This window comes from Oncorhynchus kisutch, linkage group LG1 (genome assembly GCF_002021735.2).
Source record: "Oncorhynchus kisutch isolate 150728-3 linkage group LG1, Okis_V2, whole genome shotgun sequence".
NCBI classification, from domain to species: Eukaryota; Metazoa; Chordata; class Actinopteri; order Salmoniformes; family Salmonidae; genus Oncorhynchus; species Oncorhynchus kisutch.
This window is the reverse complement of record NC_034174.2, coordinates 64,704,212-64,723,172: the sequence shown is the minus strand read 5'-3', so window position 1 is coordinate 64,723,172 and position 18,961 is coordinate 64,704,212. Positions and strand designations below refer to the sequence as shown.

At 43.0% G+C, this 18,961-nt stretch overlaps 1 protein-coding gene across 2 annotated transcripts in view; it reads right to left on the bottom strand.

Moving 5' to 3' along the window:
* The window catches only part of LOC109888546 (alpha-1,6-mannosylglycoprotein 6-beta-N-acetylglucosaminyltransferase B), a 145,511-nt gene that overhangs the window by 71,069 nt on the left and 55,481 nt on the right, over nucleotides 1-18,961 (bottom strand). For both annotated transcript variants that reach the window (XM_031829832.1, XM_031829821.1), the window contains exons 7-8: nucleotides 17,110-17,274; nucleotides 3,182-3,351 (exon numbers count right to left, since the gene is read on the bottom strand). In XM_031829832.1, the coding sequence (XP_031685692.1) occupies nucleotides 3,182-3,351; nucleotides 17,110-17,274 (335 nt within the window). The remainder of the gene's footprint in view (nucleotides 1-3,181; nucleotides 3,352-17,109; nucleotides 17,275-18,961) is intronic.

The window sequence follows — 18,961 nt, the reverse complement described above, 5'->3', positions numbered from 1 at the left end:
TAACAAAGACAACTACCCACAAATACAAAAGGAAAAAAAGGCTGCCTAAGTATGATTCCCAATCAGAGACAACGATAGACAGCTGTCCCTGATTGAGAACCATACCAGGTCAAAACATAGAAACACAGAACATAGAGTTCCCCACCCGAGTCACACCCTGACCAACCAAACATAGAGAATAAAAATATCTCTACGGTCAGGGCATGACATCCTCTCTCCTTGCAGGGGATTAGACAGATGAGCAACAGGTACCAGAGGCCCAAGCCTCAAAACCAGAAACATGTGGCGACATCAACACTTGTCATTTTGAATAAATGTTTAACATTTGTATTTGTTTTCCTGTATCTGTGCATTAGTCCTTAAAGCACAGTCCATTCTACAAAATAAGTCATTCCCAAGTGATGGAAATCTCAAGGAGATTAACCTCCAACATTCAAAAACTTCTTCTTTACATGAGGGCAAATTTTGTCATTTTATACAGAGGACAGGAGTTTACACATTTTTGTTCCAGCCCTTTAACTAATGCTTAATTTCAACTAATTGTGGTCTAAAGTGAAGACTTGCCCACAGTGCAATCCCGTGGGACAGAAAATTACATCTATTTTAGAATGAGATTCATAGGTTACAATGTCCTGAGAAATCTGCGTGATTAACAATAACATGGGTGAATCTTTTTCTATCTAACATTGTGATGATGCACAGTCCTTAATCAAATCCTGGGATAAGGTGATTATCACGGTGGCTGGGAGGTTCCCAGCACGTTCTTTACGTCAGCAGGGTCTGAATGTGAGAGCTGGAACAAGCAGAGGGAAATGGGGGGAGAAATTAACCTCACTCCTCAAATGTCAGTGCTGGTTCAAGTCACTGAAGCCACAACTACCTTTATAAATATGCAATCATTTTGTTATCAGTTTTGCTTTGAAAAAAAATCAAAAAATATTGATCAGTTGTTTTACAGTAAGAGTAGAATAACTTAGCCTCTAATTTTAACTAGTAACAACCAACCAAATCGTGCAACACAATAGGGGAAGGGAAAGTGACAAGAGAAAGTTAGCTAACGTTAATGTTACATAAACAGACACTATATGCAGCTAGCTAGCAAGCAAGCTTGCTAAACAGACCCATCAACAGAATGCACAAATAACTTGGCAGGCTAGCAAGCCTAGAATGAACAGAACACAGCTGGCTGCTTTTCCTACATTTTTCCATGTAAAACAAATGTAACATGTCTGACCTCCAAACGGGTCGGGCAGGACTGTTTTCTCCTGTCAAGCCAATGCAATGGAGTAATACGCGATTAGGTGTCCACTTTAGTCCCCGAAAACACATTTGCTACAGTACATGTTTTTAGCTGGCTAGCAAGTTCATCAATTCATTGATTTAAAAACTGTCTGGGTCTTCACAATTGACACACTGTTGAATTTACGATTAGAGCTAGTTAGTTTAGTTGTGCATCTCTAAACAGCTGATAAGCAGGACGAGATCGCCTACTAATGTTAGCTAACTATGATGTGCTAGGTAGCTAGCTAGCTTGGCAATGGGCTGATAAACAACAGTTATTCAACATTTGAATATTTTCTTTTATATGAAAGTCATTTGTTGAACATTTTAACATAATTTTGTGAATAAATAAACGTTATACTTACATTTTTCTTCTTATTCCTTATTCTTCTGGAACATCTTCTCCCAAGTGAGGACATGTGTCCACCCTTAATTCAGAAATGTTTTGAATTTTCGGTGTGCCGAAAGGGGTTATGGGATAGCCTCCTCAGGGAAGGACACACGGGATGCTAAGGTGCCTGATGAAAGCACCTTAGAAATCAGCATTTTAAGGTACATTGGGATTGGGACATACCAATCTTGACATCCTGCCTAGAAAAGCTGCCTCAAAAGGCAGAATCCTTGTCAATTGGGACACAGCCCAGGTCTGAGGTTCTGATGGGCTGATGTATTGGGTTAACTGGGGTGGTAGAGCGGGTATATTGATGTGGTTAAAACAATATAAAACTGTTTAAGGTGAATAGGGGCCCAGTGATAATATCACTTGCTTTCTACCTGAAAATTGGTCCTTTATCTAAAATACAGTGCCTATAGATAGTCAACCCCTTTAATATCTTTTTAAACATTTTGCTGCGTTAAAATGGAATTCAAATAGATTTTTGATCCTACAGATCTACACAACCTACTCCACATTTTCAAAGTGAAAGGAAGTTATAGAAAACTTATCTGACAGGGCCTGGATAGTTTTTTTAGGATCAAAATAAATATGAAAGGAGCAAAGCCAAGGTAAAAAGTTTGAGGAGAACCCACCTCAGTCTTCTGAAAACCTAACCCTGAGATAGGGTTGTATTTTTCTGTGGGACAATAACACAAATGTTTATGCAAAAGGCACCCAATTGGCTTTCCAAGAGCTGTTTAGTGTTCCCGAGTGGTCTCGTCTCAGTCCTGACTTAAATCTGCTTTAAAAAAAAATCTGAGACAAAGTTTAAATATCGCTGTCCATCAGTGATCCCCAAACAAATGTGCTGAGCATGCATGCATGTTTCCCTAAAATTTGTGCAAAGTTGTTAGATCCTCAATGAAAATAACTTGTAATGGCTGTCGAAGGTGCTTCCACTAAGTATTAACTCATGGGGGGTGGAGACTTATCCAATTATGATATTTCAGTTTTTGTTTTTGTTTTAATTGGACAACTTCCTAGAACTTTCTTTCACTTTGAAAATCCATTTGCATCCATTTTTAAATAAACTTTTAAGGCAGCGAAATGGGAAAGTTCAAGGGGGTGTAGACCTTCTACAGTCACTGTAAGTGTTTCCCTTGTAATTCTATGGATCAACATGAGGAATAAGTCACAGTGATGAAATGGACAGCAATCAGATACAAACGAGCACCGTCTGTCCATTGATCACAAAGCGCTTTTTTAACACCATCACCTTGGAGGATCTATAAGTCGCTTTGGATAAAAGCACCTGCTAATTGCCCTGCTGTGTGTATTGGCCAGTAGCTGACTGAACAAAATGGAAGAAAATGGCTGTGGTCAGATCAATGAAGCCGCTTCCAATCCACCACACACTAAAACACCCAAACAAATTCAAATCAATCAAGAGATGATCGAATGAAAATACAGCCAAAACACAGTTTCCCATCAACATCATTGTAACATTATAACATGCTGACTCACCCCTGCAGTTCCTTAACAGACATGGAGATCTTGAGGTTGTGTCCCAGAACATGGAGGGCTGTGAGGATGTCTGCCCACTGGACCATCTCCCCCAGGGGACCTCCCTTCAGGACCTTGGGGCTGAACACATCCCCTGACTCCTCTGTCAGGAAGCCCACATGCACCAGGATCTGGGGGAAATTATAAATGTTTATTTACATACTATTTTTATATCATTACTGAAAAAAGAAAAGAAGGAAACCTGAGATAAATGACACATCTGAACGTCTGTATACGTTACATGGCATACGGGATCATCACGTTGTCATCATTAACAGAGCTTTAGTGCTCATCAGGCGTCAAACACCCGACTCCAGCCGTAATGCATGGTTTTATATCAGACATGAACACGTGTTCAATCTCCCAGTGTACTAGACGTAGCCAGTCAGTCATTGCTAGCATACACAGAGCAGGCACTGAACATCTACATTAGACCAGTGTTCCCCAACTTCTCGAGTACACCCAGCAGCACACATTGTTGTTGTAGCCCGGGACGAGCACACCTGATTCAACTTTTCAACTTGTCATCAAGCCCGCAATGAGTTAAATCAGGTGACTTTGTCTGGGGTTACAATAAACGGGTACTTTTGGGGTTACTTGAGAGAGGGCTTTAGTGATCATCAGCCATCCAACTGGCCTTAATAATACAATATGTTCATCGTCCGAGCAATTCTGAATAGCGGAGGTGCATAAAGATGGCGGCCCCCATGTACTTACCACAAATGCCTTGTTTGCTACGTTCGCCGTATTGTACTATGCTCTCTGGTACTCTTTTGTTTTAAGCGTCATTAGCCTCAGTATACATGGTCCCAATTTAAGCTCCAAGAAGCAGGCAATTTTAAAAAATGCTAAAAGTAAACCGTGTTGATTTATTGGCATATTGAACTATGTAGCGCGCCGTCGTTACATAAAACTATATGGATAGTGATAAAACCATGACGTCTTATCTGAATTCCAACATGTTTATGCACCTTCGCCATTGAGTTGCATATTGTTCTTTGAATCAATTTCAATTGTAGAATTTGAATTGAATTTGAATTAACCACACCCCATAGGAAGCAGAATTTTAATTGACTACACCCCACAGGAAGCAGAATTTGAATTGACTACACCCCACAGGAAGCAGAATTTGATTTAACCACACCCCACAGGAAGCAGACTTTGATTTGACTACACCCCACAGGAAGCAGACTTTGATTTGACTACACCCCACAGGAAGCAGAATTTGAATTAACCACACCCCACAGGAAGCAGACTTTGATTTGACTACACCCCACAGGAAGCAGACTTTGATTTGACTACACCCCACAGGAAGCAGACTTTGATTTGACTACACCCCACAGGAAGCAGACTTTGATTTGACTACACCCCACAGGAAGCAGACTTTGATTTGACTACACCCCACAGGAAGCAGACTTTGATTTGACTACACCCCACAGGAAGCAGACTTTGATTTGACTACACCCCACAGGAAGCAGACTTTGATTTGACTACACCCCACAGGAAGCAGAATTTGATTTGACTACACCCCACAGGAAGCAGACTTTGATTTGACTACACCCCACAGGAAGCAGAATTTGATTTGACTACACCCCACAGGAAGCAGAATTTGAATTGAAGTATAATTTTTATTCAATAAAATTCAAATGGTTTTTGGCTATTCAAATGGATATTATTTATGTGAACACAACACTATACAATGTTAATTTTGACATCTTGTATGGTAACCAGTACTATGTTAAACATATGACTGAAATATTCTAAGATAATTTTGTAGGTTGTCTATAATAATTCATACTTCACTAACATGTTGTAAAAAAAAACTAGTCAGAAAAACAAAATTTCAAACCAAACACTCCAGAATGGAAGGGAACAATCTCACATCTCATGACAAAAAAAAAGGTATAATAAAATTCATCTATGAGTGATAATCTATTTGATATTTGAAATATTTCTTAAGTAATAATTGACGTGTTCTTTGGGTTAAACATGTGTCAAAAGAAATACTTTTCATGCTTCACTTTTCAGTTGAATTTCTATGAACAGCCTTGAATTAAATTTGACTTCCTTTCATTCAAACAGAATTTAAATTCTGCTTTCGGTGGGGTGTGTCCAATTTAAATTCAAATTTAAATGTAAATTCACAGGTTGAATTGAATTAAATTAACCCCAACCCTGCCTCCCATTGTATTAGAAATCAAGAAAACATTCATACCAGTTCAAAACCCAACTGTAGCTTTAATAATACAGTAATTAGCATCAGACACACAAGAGCACATGTTCATCCTTAATCAATCAAATATTTTCAATAGACAACGGACATCTGCCTACATTACTGTTAATCATACATCCGCCTCTCGCTGTAATAAAACATGCTTCTGTAATAATACACTATGGTATCAGAGACAGAACACATCCCTACTGTGTATTGGACAGAGGCTGCATTCCAAATGTCTCCCTATTCCCTGCATAGTGCACTACTTTTGACCAGAGCCCTAAGGGCCCTGGTGAAGAGTAGTGCACTATGTAGTGAATAGGGCACAATTTGGGATGCATACCAGAGTCAGTCATGTCAGAGAGGTGCTGTGCAGAGTAATCCTAACACAGCATGAAAAGCCCTTCTGCCCCAGATAGACACACAGAGACAAACTTTCACTGGCTTTTACATAATGAGCTTATGAGAGTGGTGAGTTTGTGTGTGTGTGAGTGTGTATGTGGTGTGAGAGAGTGTGTGTGTGTATGAGAAAGAGAGAGAGAGAGTGTGTGTGTGTGTGTAAGCAGCGTGTTTCGATGAGTATGTGTGTGTCAGTCTGAACTGCTGTGGAAGTGATTAACAGCCCTTTCTCCACTCAGCGGGGCGTACCTCATTAAGTTCCTGGAGGCTATTTTACCCTCGTCTCTCTCTCTCTCTGTCTCTCTCTCTCTCTCTCTCTCTCTCTCTCTCTCTCTCTCTCTCCCTCTCTCTCTGTCCTGTGTGTGATGCCTGAGTCACTGTCTAATTATGCGCTAAAAGTCATAGTCAGCGGCTGGCAGGATGCTAAACAACAACACTGGCACACACCACCACCTTCTCCTCCTCCTCCTCCTCCTCCTCCTCCTCCTCCTCCTCCTCCTCCTCTAGCCATCTCCCGTCAGATTGTATGAGCGCCAGGACGGAGGGAACGGAATTCAAAAGAGTGGAATTAATGATCCTGATGAGATTGATTTGTCTCATTAATAAGCAAACGATTTCACACTCCTGGACGCCCAGGTCGAATTAAAAAGTAGTCTGTTATTAGAAAGTAATTAGGATGAAAACAGTTACACAAAGCGGCCCTCAAGGACAGGAGATAGAAATAGATTCTGAAATAGACACACAGTAATAAACACACCCATAGAAACATCCCTGCCATAGACAAACCTCAAAACCAGCTCATACCAGTTCTCCATGTCTCATCTATGCTGGCTTCTAAGACCCTATATGAGTGTGTGTGGGTGTGGGTGGGTGTGTGTGTGTCGAGAGAGTGTCTATGGGATGCATAGTCGAGCGAATCAAGGGCCAGCGAATACGCGACTGGTATGAAATGAAATATCACACTGATTTAATAAGCTTTCTATGTTAAACTTGTGCTTCATAAAAAAGTGAAGTGCAATTAAATTACAGTTAGGGTGGCAGATGGCAGATGACTTCAGCCCTGAGAATGCCTTTGGCCAAAAAGGGGGATATCACACCGATCTGGCAACCACGGACTAATGCAGAAATACTAGTGTGGCGGGAACGCTGGAGACAGCACTCTATTGCTGAGTGAGTAACCTATTGGGTTGGCTCTGGTAGTGCTGGTGTGGTACTGTAGAAAAACGGGATTTGTCTTTTGGCTCATGGGTAGCATTCATCTCAAGTGAATTCCCCTCCACTGAAGTATAAATAGGAGGCAGCTTTATGAAACATACTGGAATGATGTTGGAAATGTAACCTTGATATTTAACCTTGAAGTAGGTTGTAGGACTGCAGGAGGCAGTTGCAGGGCGTTCTGTGTGGTGCATACGTTGGATTTATCGAACGTGTGCGTCAAACTGTGTGGTGCGTACGTTGGATTTATCAAACGTATGCGTCAAACTGTGTGCGTAGACGACTTGACAGAAATGGTAGCAGAAGGTGAATGTTGAACTTTTGTTGCGACACATATCCAGATGATGCCACGTACCATTTTGCACAATGACGCTATTGGTGTGATCAAGGCGTAAGATCCGATTACACGTTTTACACATACTGTACGTGCCTGCATGCATACGCACACAGAGACTCAGTTATCTCACCCCCCCCCCCCCCTGTGACTCCCTAAGGAGTCTGAACACGCATACGGAGGTATCTGTTTATACAGTGGACTTCTGCCTCTCCCTGAGGGTCTGTGTCTGTGTATGTGTGAACATTTGTGCATCCATGCGTCTGTTTCTCCCTCTAACAGCAAAAGAACCCGAGGAACGAAGCAGGAAGAACACTCTCTGCAACAGGAAACCACCATGGATCCAGAGGCAAAGACATCTACGAAACAGACGGTGAAAGAACAGAGAACACCTTATCTTCAACTCACCTACCTGCTTCCCTGTACCGCTTACACACTATCTTACCACCTACACATACTGCTACACCTTCTATGGTGTTAAATTCAACTTCCCCCTCCCAGTGTCACTGCTACAATATAATTGTTATAGTCTCTAATAGTGATAAAGTGACTGTAGGACTGGCAAAGAGAATGTCTATTGCTGATAGGAACTTTGGAGTGAGATTGAACACACACGCACAGAGTGGTGGAGTGGAGCGCAGTGTGAGGAAGATAAGTCATCTGTGAAGCTGCAGAGGGAGAACATAGGGGAACAGCACTGTGTACTAGTCTTGCTCTGCGGCCGATGTGTATCACTGACAAGTCGGTGACCTTGATGGGTGTGTGTATGGGTACGTGTGTGTCAAATGAAGTGTGTGTCGCAGTGTGTGAGTGTCTAAACTAATGGAGGTGTTGAACGTGTGTGTCAGTGTGTCAGTGTGTGAGTATAAACTTATAATTATTTACCTGGATCTGTCCGCTCTGTGTGTGTGTGTGTGTGTGTGTGTGTGTGTGTGTGTGTGTGTGTGTGTGTGTGTGTGTGTGTGTGTGTGTGTGTGTGTGTGTGTGTGTGTGTGTGTGTGAGAGAGTCTAAACTTTGTGTTTTAAGTGTGTGAGTCTAAACATAGTGTTTTATGTGTGAGTGAATGAGTTTAAACGTAGTGTTTTATGTGTGAGTGAATAAGTGTGAGAATGTGTGATTCTAAACTTTGTGTTTTAAGTGTGTGTGAGTGTGTGACTAACTAACTAACTAACACACACACATACTCTTGTACAGCTAACCTTGTAGGGACATACAATTCAGTCCCATTCAAAATCCTATTTTTGCACTCTTAACCTTACCCTAACCTTAAAACTTCTTATGGCTAGGGGGCAGCATTTTCACGTTTGAATGAAAAGCGTGCCCAGAGTAAACTGCCTGCTACTCAGTCCCAGTTGCTAATATATGCATATCATTAGTATATAACACTCTGAAGTTTCTAAAACTGTTTGAATGATGTCTGTGAGTATAAGAGAACTCATATGGCAGGCAAAAACCTGAGAGAAAGTAGGAAATCTGAGGTTTGTAGTTTTTGAGCTCTTGGCCTATCGAATACACAGTGTCTATGGGGTCATTTTGCACTTCCTACGGCTTCCACTAGATGTCAACAGTGTTTAGAAACTTGTTTGATGATTCTACTATAAAGGAGGGGGGAATGAGAGGGGATTGAGTCAGAGGTCTGGCAGGGTGCCACGAGCCGGCCACGCGCATTCACATGAGAGGTAGCTTGCGTTTCATTGCATTTCTGAAGACAAAGGAATTCTCCGGTTGGAACATTATTGAAGATTTATGTTAAAAACATCCTAAAGATTGATTCTATACTTCATTTGACATTTCCTATAAACTGTAATATGACTTTTCGTCTGAACATTTGCCTGGACCTGCCCGCGCGTCGTGAGTTTAGATTGTGTACTGAACGCGCAAACCAAAAGTAGTTATTTGGACATAAATGATGGACTTTATGGAACAAATCAAACATTTATTGTGGAACTGGGATTCCTGGGAGTGCATTCTGATGAAGATCATCAAAGGTAAGTGAATATTTATAATGCTATTTCTGACTTATGTTGACTCCAACATGGCGGATATATTTTGGGGTTGTGTTGGTCTCTGAGCTCCGTTCTCTGATTATTGCATGGTTTGCTTTTTCCGTAAAGTTTTTTTGAAATCCGACAAGGCGATTACATTAAGGAGAAGTATAACTTTAAATCTGTGAATAACACTTGTATGTTTATTATGAGTATTTCTGTAAATATATGTGGCTCTGTGCAAATTCACGGGATGTTTTGTAGGCAAAGCCAAATGTAAACTGAGGTTTTTGGATATTAATATACACAAAACATACATGTATTGTGTAACATGTTGTCCCAGGAGTGTCATCTGATAAAGAATATCAAAGGTTAGTGATGCATTTTACCTCTATTTCTGCTTTTTGTGACTCCTCTCTTTGGTTGGAAAATCACTGTATGCTTTCTGTGACTAGTTGCTGATCTAACATAATGATATGTTCTGCTTTCGCCAAAAAGCTTTTTTGAAATTGGACACTGTGGTTGGATTAAGGAGAATTTTATCTTTAAAATGGTGTCTAATACTTGTATGTTTGAGAAATTTGAATAATGAGATTTCTGTTGATTGAATTTGGCGCCCTGCAATTTCATTGGCTGTTGGCGAGGGGTTCCGCTAGTGGAACGGGGAACCTAATCTTAACCCTAACCCTAAATCTAACTCTAGCTCCTAACCGTAACAATACAACTAACCCTAGCTCCTAACAATAACCCTTAACGTAATTATAACCATAACACTAATTCTAACCTTAACCCTAAACCCCCCAGAGACAGCATTTTAACCTTGTGGGGACCAACAAAATGTCCACAGTTGGTCAAATGTTTGTTTACTATTCATAAACATGAACTAGAGACATATGCACTCACTGCACTGTAAGTTTCTCTGGATAATAGCCTCTGTTGAGTGGCACACACACACACACACACACACACACACACACACACACACACACACACACACACACACACACACACACACACACACACACACACACACACACACACACACACACACACACACACACACACACACACACACACTCTCTAGAGGTTCGACAGAGCAGGAATGGAACTTTTTGAAACCCCACTCTTTCCAAAGGTAGTCGGTTCAATTCCCTCAGGGATCACATACATGAACTAGAACTATATGCACTCAGTATGCACTCACTGCACTGTAAGTCTCTCTGGATAACAGCCTCTGTTGAGTGGCATATATTATAGAAAATGTAAAACGGTGCACACAAGACACACACAGACAAAGACTCCTCTATTCCATGCTCTCCTGGGATCCCTTCCCTGTCCCTGTTTCTGCCACCGACAGGTGAAATAATGGTTATTCTCTCTCTGTCTCTCTCCTTCCCTCTCCCTTTGTCTCTCTCTCCTTCCCTCTCCCTTTGTCTCTCTCTCCTTCCCTCTACCTTTGTCTCTATCTCCTTCCCTCTCCCTATCGCTCTCTCTATCTCTCTCCCTATCACTCTCTCTATCTCTCTCCCTATCGCTCTCTCTATCTCTCTCCTTATCACTCTCTCTATCTCTCTCCCTATCGCTCTCTCTATATCTCTCCCTTACTCCCTTTCTGTCTCTCTCCGCTCCAGGAAGTTATTCCTTTTCCCGGAGCATACACAATAAACAAACCAAACAAACTCAATCAAGGGAAATAGAATTTAATCCCCAGAACATTTTGGAAGGTTAAAAAGTGAACCCGGAGAGGAATACTAAATTGGGATTGCATCAGTCGAGAGAGCCAGAGACAAGAGGCAGAGAGGGAGGAAGAGCAGGATCGAGGAAAAGGTAGGAAGCACAGGGTTCAGAGTTAAACGGTGGCAGACTGCTTTTCCTCAATTAAGAGGACTCCCAAGTGTTTTATTATTTAGTTCTTTAGTTCCTGACATGTCGTCTACTGGTGGGGTAGACACACAAGCATACCAGAGAATGTCAACACCTGATCTGGGATCAGATATTATTAAGCACTCCATCACGGGGCTGTACACTGATCCCCTATCAGTATTAATCAGCACACACAGCAGCCTCTGTCTACCAATTACGCCATGATAAACAGCGTTGGACCAGCGCACTAAAACTGCAGTTAAAGCACTGAAACATCTGGTGTAGAGATAGCACAGTATCTCATAGTCAGAGAGAGGAGGAGAGGACCGATCTAAAATAACAAATCCAAGTCATGCATTTGAGGCACAAGACGGCTCCATTAATCAATACCGTGGAGGCTCTGTGTGGATGGACGCCCATCTGAGGCCCGTTGGCTTATTTTAGAGAGAGAAGCGGGCAGAGACAAGATGTGAGGAGTGAAGGATGAGGGCCTGTTCTTTTGTTCCTCTTGTTCGCGCCATCTTTCGATTTCTCCGGTCCTCCCTCTCTCTCTCTCTACCCCTTCTCTCGACCACTCCCTCTCTCTCCCTTTCACTTTTGTTTACCTTCACTCTTTACTTAATCATGTTGCTGAGTGTGCATGACACAATAATAGAGCAAACTGCATTCATTGAAGGTGGTAACACGGGGAAGGTAAAGGGAGAACTCACTTTCACTCTTTCTTTCATGTACCTTCTTTCTTCCATTTGCAAAAACTGAATTCCTTGACTTAACATGGCAACAAGCAAAGTCAATAACAAGCGGTGGTGGTATTTCTTAAAGAAGAGTGTCTTGTTGATCGGATGGTTGAGCATGGTGTACTTCTTAAAGAAGAGTGTCTGGTTGATCGGATGGTTGAGCATGGTGCACTTCTTAAAGAAGAGTGTCTTGTTGATCGGATGGTTGAGCATGGTGTATTTCTTAAAGAAGAGTGTCTGGTTGATCGGATGGTTGAGCATGGTGTACTTCTTAAAGAAGAGTGTCTTGTTGATCGGATGGTTGAGCATGGTGTACTTCTTAAAGAAGAGTGTCTGGTTGATCGGATGGTTGAGCATGGTGTACTTCTTAAAGAAGAGTGTCTTGTTGATCGGATGGTTGAGCATGGTGCACTTCTTAAAGAAGAGTGTCTGGTTGATCGGATGGTTGAGCATGGTGTACTTCTTAAAGAAGAGTGTCTTGTTGATCGGATGGTTGAGCATGGTGTACTTCTTAAAGAAGAGTGTCTTGTTGATCGGATGGTTGAGCATGGTGTACTTCTTAAAGAAGAGTGTCTTGTTGATCGGATGGTTGAGCATGGTGTACTTCTTAAAGAAGAGTGTCTTGTTGATCGGATGGTTGAGCATGGTGTACTTCTTAAAGAAGAGTGTCTTGTTGATCGGATGGTTGAGCATGGTGTACTTCTTAAAGAAGAGTGTCTTGTTGATCGGATGGTTGAGCATGGTGTACTTCTTAAAGAAGAGTGTCTTGTTGATCGGATGGTTGAGCATGGTGTACTTCTTAAAGAAGAGTGTCTTGTTGATCGGATGGTTGAGCATGGTGTACTTCTTAAAGAAGAGTGTCTGGTTGATCGGATGGTTGAGCATGGTGTACTTCTTAAAGAAGAGTGTCTGGTTGATCGGATGGTTGAGCATGGTGTACTTCTTAAAGAAGAGTGTCTTGTTGATCGGATGGTTGAGCATGGTGTACTTCTTAAAGAAGAGTGTCTTGTTGATCGGCTGGTTGAGCATGGTGTACTTCTTAAAGAAGAGTGTCTTGTTGATCGGATGGTTGAGCATGGTTACGCCGCTATTTTCTCCGTCAACAAGGATAACGATTTCAAATGTACCATCATTTATTCCCAATGAGCTATTGGAGCGCGAGTTATTGAGGTTTGGGAAGTTTGCAAGTTCAATTAAGAATGTCCCATTGGGTTGCAAACACCCAGCTTTGAAACAGGTTATGTCGTTTCAAACACCCGGATGTTATGCATCTGTTACGCAGCAGAAACACATTGTTGTAGGAGGTAAAGACAGATCTGGGGAGCCATTTTCTCAGACTGGTGAGGAGATGCCCAGTACGAGTGATGCGGTACAGGAGGGGGTTCGTGTGGAGCTAGTCTCCCAGGTAGTAGAGGAGATGCCTGGTACGAGTGATGGGGTGCAAGTGGGGAGTGTTGAGAGGGATGTGGCTGCAGTTGAGGAGGATCAGGAGAAGGATATGGATATCTCTCTTGATATGATAGCAGCTGGCGACGACTCAATTTATAATCTAGAGGAGATAAATGGGTTCCTGGACTTTTGGGAAATCTGTGAAATTGGCCATTTTTTTTTTGTTGATGTTGATGAGTTTGTGAGGTCAGCTGTGGTGTTGCAGAAGACAGTGGGGTTAGACAAGTTGAGTGTGAAGAAGCTTTTTCCCTTGAGGAAATGTGTTACTGCTGTCACGGCAGCAAAAGGTAGTGGGAAACGTGGTAAGGTTAAGAGAAAATTAAAACTGATGATGCTCATGCCTCATAGGGTGTGTTTTTTTCTCTTTGTCGGGTTTCTCTGTGGTGTTTTCTGCTTTTCCTTTCAACATGGAGGTGCTAAGGGTAGGTTCTCTCAATATTAAATGGGGGAAGGGACAGGAATAACAGGGCTTGGGTATTAGAATAATAAAACAGAAAAGGCTTCATGTAGTTTTTCTACTGGAGACACATAGTGATGAGGCTAATGAGGTTGACTGAGGTATGTGGTGGGAGGGGCAGCATTTACTCAGTTATGGTACACATTTCAGTGCTGGGGTGGCAATTTAGTTTCCCTCAGGCTTAGTGGTGGCTGTGGTATCTACAACAAAGATTGTCAAGGGTCGGGTTTTATTGGTCAAGGTGGATGTTATGTTTTTTTTGTTATGCCCTGACCGTAGAGATCCTTTTATTCTCTATGTTTGTTTGGTCAGGGTGTGACTCGGGTGGGAAAGTCTATGCTTTCTGGTTCTTTGTTTTTGGCCGGGTATGATTCTCAATCAGGGACAGCTGTCTATCGTTGTCTCTGATTGGGAATCATACTTAGGCAGCCTTTTTTCCTTTTCTCATTTGTGGGTTGTTGTCTTCGTTTAATGCATGTATAGCCTTACGGAGCTTCACGTTAGTTTTTGTTGTTTATTGTTTTGTTGGCGACATTTAAAAAATAAAGAATGTACACTCACCACATTGCACCTTGGTCCGATCGTTTTCACGATGACGGCCGTGACAGATAATTTTTTGTTTTTTAAAACGTTTATGCTCCTAATGAGGTTACAGAGCGTATTGCCTTCGTCCCCCTGAACGGTAGGTGACCACGGATGACAGTGAAATGCGCCAACATGCCGTAGATTTCTACTCTGCCCTCTATAAGGCGGAGGATTGTGATTCTCTGTGAGCTGAACAGTTGTTACATGGACTTTCTCAATTGGGCCCTGAGCAGAGAGCTGCTTTGGACTCTGACATTACTCTGAAGGAGCTGTCCACAGCAGTTATGCAGCTTTCATCAGGCCGAGCCTCTGGCATCGATGGTTTACCATCTGACTTTTGGGGGTCTATTGGGGGGGATTTTTATGAAGTGGTGTGTGAATATTTTCATGAGGGTTCTCTTCCTGTATCCTGTCAACGTGCTGTGCATTCATTGTTGCCAAAAAAAGGGGGATTTGGCTCTTCTAAAAAATTGGCGACCTGTTGCATTGCTGTGTGCGGAATAAAGAAACATGTCTAAATGTCTCTCAAACAGGTTGAAAGAATATCTGGGGCTGTTGGTCCAACAGGCCCAGTCTTACTGTTTACCTGACAGTTACTGTATTGTTGATAACCTGTTTCTAATAAAATACGTTTTAGACATTTGTAAACTGTCTGATGTGTGGATTTACTTTCTTTGGATCAGGAGAAGGCTTTTGACCATGTGGACCACCAGTACTTGTTCAAAACAATGAAAGCCTTTGGGTTTGGGGATGTTTTTTTTTTTTTCATCTTGGATGAGTTTACTGTTGACTGGTTTGAGTTGCCCCATCCCCGTCCAAAGGGTATCAGGCAATGGAACCAATGCTTTGTTTTTAAGGGCGAGGCATACTGGTTTCTCTGTGCCAAGGGTAATGAAGGGTCCCACGATAGCACTGTCTGCGTTTCCACATGACCTGACAGTTAATATTATAGGGGTTGAGGATGTTAAGATTCTCTCAAATGCTTTAAATGTGTATGAGGGGGCCTCCTCAGCTAGAGTCAATTGGGGAAAGAGCGAATTGCTGTGGGCAGGTCAGCTTCAGACGGGGTCCGCTCCACAGTTATCAGGGGGGATTCAGTGGGGCAGAGATGGGATGAAGACTGGGTTTTTTCCTAGGCTCCGATGTCTTTCAGAAAAGGAACTGGAGGGTGTAGTGGAGAAAGTGTGTGCCAGATTGTCAAGGTGTAAATAAGTGCTACCTCAGCTGTCTTATAGGGGAAGGGCGCTGGTAGCCAATAATCTAGTTGCCTCTACCCTGTGGCATAGACTAATGATTTTACAGCCATCAGAGGCTGTTGATGCAAGAGCATCAGAGGACCCTTGTCAATTTCCTCTAGTCGGGACAAAACTAGATTAAAGCTGCAGCCCTGTACCTGCTACTGCACGAGGGTGGGCAAGGCCTGGTGGACATTTCTTCCAGGATCATGGCTTTCCGGCTTCAAGGAGACCAGAGACTGTTGTACAGTGACGGTTCTAGCTGGGTCGACAACAGCCTGCACATCTTTTCCTCTTAAAGCTAGAGGGGAGTGATTTGTCTGGCTTTGACTACACTTTATGAGTCTGTTATGCAGGCTTGGGGAGTTTTTTGTCAAGTCCCGTAAGGCCAGCATGCCACCAGAGATGTGGCTTTTTGAAGAGCCTTTTTTTACAACTCTGCCATCCAGTCCCGTGTTCTGGGTTCAGCCATCCTACGTTCATGCCTTTTAAGTGTGGGGCGTACCAAGCTGGGTCATCTGACACGGAGCAGTAGCAGATCGTTGGAGGAGCTGGGAGAAAGAGCAGGGATCCGATCATCTCGCCTACTGAGGAAGGTCGTCGCTGAGGTCTGTGAATCCGTGCCAGTACTTCAATCGGCAGCATGTACTTCAATCGGCAGCATGTTTTCTGATCGATGGACGGAGGGTCTGGATTATATGTTTCCTGCGCTGAATGTCAGTGCTGCGGCGGGGGCATTAGAGGAGGACGTGGGGATGCTGTTTTCCTTCGATGCCCCGGAGCTAGGGGAGCTCAAGGAGGTGGGAAAGACAGCTGACCTCCAATGGAGGATAATACATGGAGACAAAGCCACCAACATGCATCTGGTCCACCTGGATCCTACTGTTGAGGAAGGGTGTCCATTCTGTGCTGAGTCTGAAACTCTGGCACATCTGTTCTTAGTGTCCCAGGTTGGTCAGGATGATTGATCTGATCACTAGCTGGTTCTCAGCTCTGTGAGAGGTTCTCTCTTCCCAACAGTTTAAATTTGGGCTAAAGTACAGGTTTAGTCGAAGGAGGGTAGTTACTTGACTTAATTTTGTGTCAGGGGCAGCTAAATTAGCAATATGGAAGACCCAAAAGAACAGTATTCGGGGACAAGGGTCTGTGGATGGGAATGCTGGAGGGGAAGTTGGTCGAAAGACTAAGGGTTGAGTTTGCCTATTACAAAATGGTTAACAACATTGATCTGTTTATGAGCATATTGGGTATTCAGAGGTTGATGTGTTTAGTTACTGTGGAGGAAGATTTGGTGTTGTGTTTTTAATTGATGTGTAACCATGTTTTTTTTGAGTGTTTATTGTGTTGTGGGTTCCCAGACCCAATAAAGGTTATTTAAAACTCAAAACTCTCAATCTCTCTCTCTCATCGCTACCTTCTTCTGTTCCCTCCAGCGTTGGCGCAGCTTGGAGTGGAGGCGCTGGGCAGCCGTGCCCCACTGTGATGCCAGCCTCCTCATACGGCGCTTCATGAAGCTCAGGGACTCTTTGCCCGTGCCAACCTGGTCTAGCAGAGATGACAGGTCTGTGCGGAATGCAGCCTATAGGGAGGGGGGGGGGGGAGAGGGGGAGGGAGAGCGAGAGGGAGAGCGAGACAGAGGTAAATTTCCCCCCCATTTTTTTCTTTAAAAAATGTATATTCTCTAAAACCCTAAACAATAAAAGCCTATAACTTTACAGAGATGCAGAGAGAGTGTAAGTAGTGAAGAAAGACACAAGAAGAGGGTGAGAGATGGAGAAAGTGTGGGAGGAAGGATGAGAAGAGAGGTCAACTGGAGCAAGCCTACAGATATACTGAATATGGCATTGCATGATAGCTACCCACACAGGCTCCTCTCCCACACTCCCTCTGCAATAGGAACACAGTAGTTCAGAGGAGTGTGTACAGCCTGTGTTCTCTGGGGAGATAGTACTACAAGCTAAGTCTCTAGAGGAACCTGTGCTAGTTAAATGGCTATGACTATGTAGTCTAAAAGTCTTTCTCTCTTTGTCCATCACACACACACACACACAAATGCACACGCACACGCACACACACACACACACACACACACACACACACACACACACACACACACACACACACACACACACACACACACACACACACACACACACACACACACACACACACACACACACACACACACACACGCTCACTCAAATACCCTGCTATAAATAGCCTAGATTATCTGGCTAACAGAGCCACTGCTGTAATTAGGAATGTTGCCAAACACTAATAAGCTATTCAATACTAAAGAACAGCAGAGAACTCACACACACACATTCAGCATTCACACTCACACACTCAGATCACACACACACATTCAGCATTCACACTCACACACTCAGATCACACACACATTCAGCATTCACACTCACACACTAAGATCACACACACACATTCAGCATTCACACTCACACACTAAGATCACACACACACATTCAGCATTCACACTCACACACTCGGATCACACACACACATTCAGCATTCACACTCACACACTCGGATCACACACACACATTCAGCATTCACACACTCAGATCACACTCACACACACCTTGTGTTCAGGGATCGCTCTCTGTGTGTAGGTATCTCTGAACCTGGTTAATAGCTGTGCAGGGATTGTTTAGAAAAAATAGCACATATTGACTCAGCCTTGAACACCGTTCTGCAAATAGTATCAGGCACTGAGCTGTATGTTTGAGGGTAAAGAGTTCATCTGTGCTGCGTCTGGAGTTGGCTACAGCAGTACAATGAGGGAGGGAGCTGAGGGAGGAGGTGGAGGAGAGAGATGAACACAGTAAAACAATTAGCAGAGAACGCGGTCATGTGCTCATATGAACGTGTTTTCATATTTACCATGCAAGCTTATACAGTGTAAGTATGAAGATTCATTTGACTATTGGCTGTGCTCTTTTGAGTGTGAATTAGTGTGTGTAAGTGCTTAAACATGTAAGCATTAGCCATGCGTCTCTTTGCAGGGCTCGTGCGTATACGGGCATCTGCTTTTGTGAGTGCATGAGTATTCCTTTGTTTGTGTGTGTGTGTCCCTCTCACCAGTCTCTTGACAGTAGTTGTTTGGTGTCTGTGTGTGTTTGGATGGTAGCAAGGGTTCTGTGTGTGTTTGGATGGTAGGAAGGGTTCTGTGTGTGTATGGATGGTAGGAAGGGTTCTGTGTGTGTTTGGATGGTAAGAAGGGTTCTGTGTGTGTATGGATGGTAGGA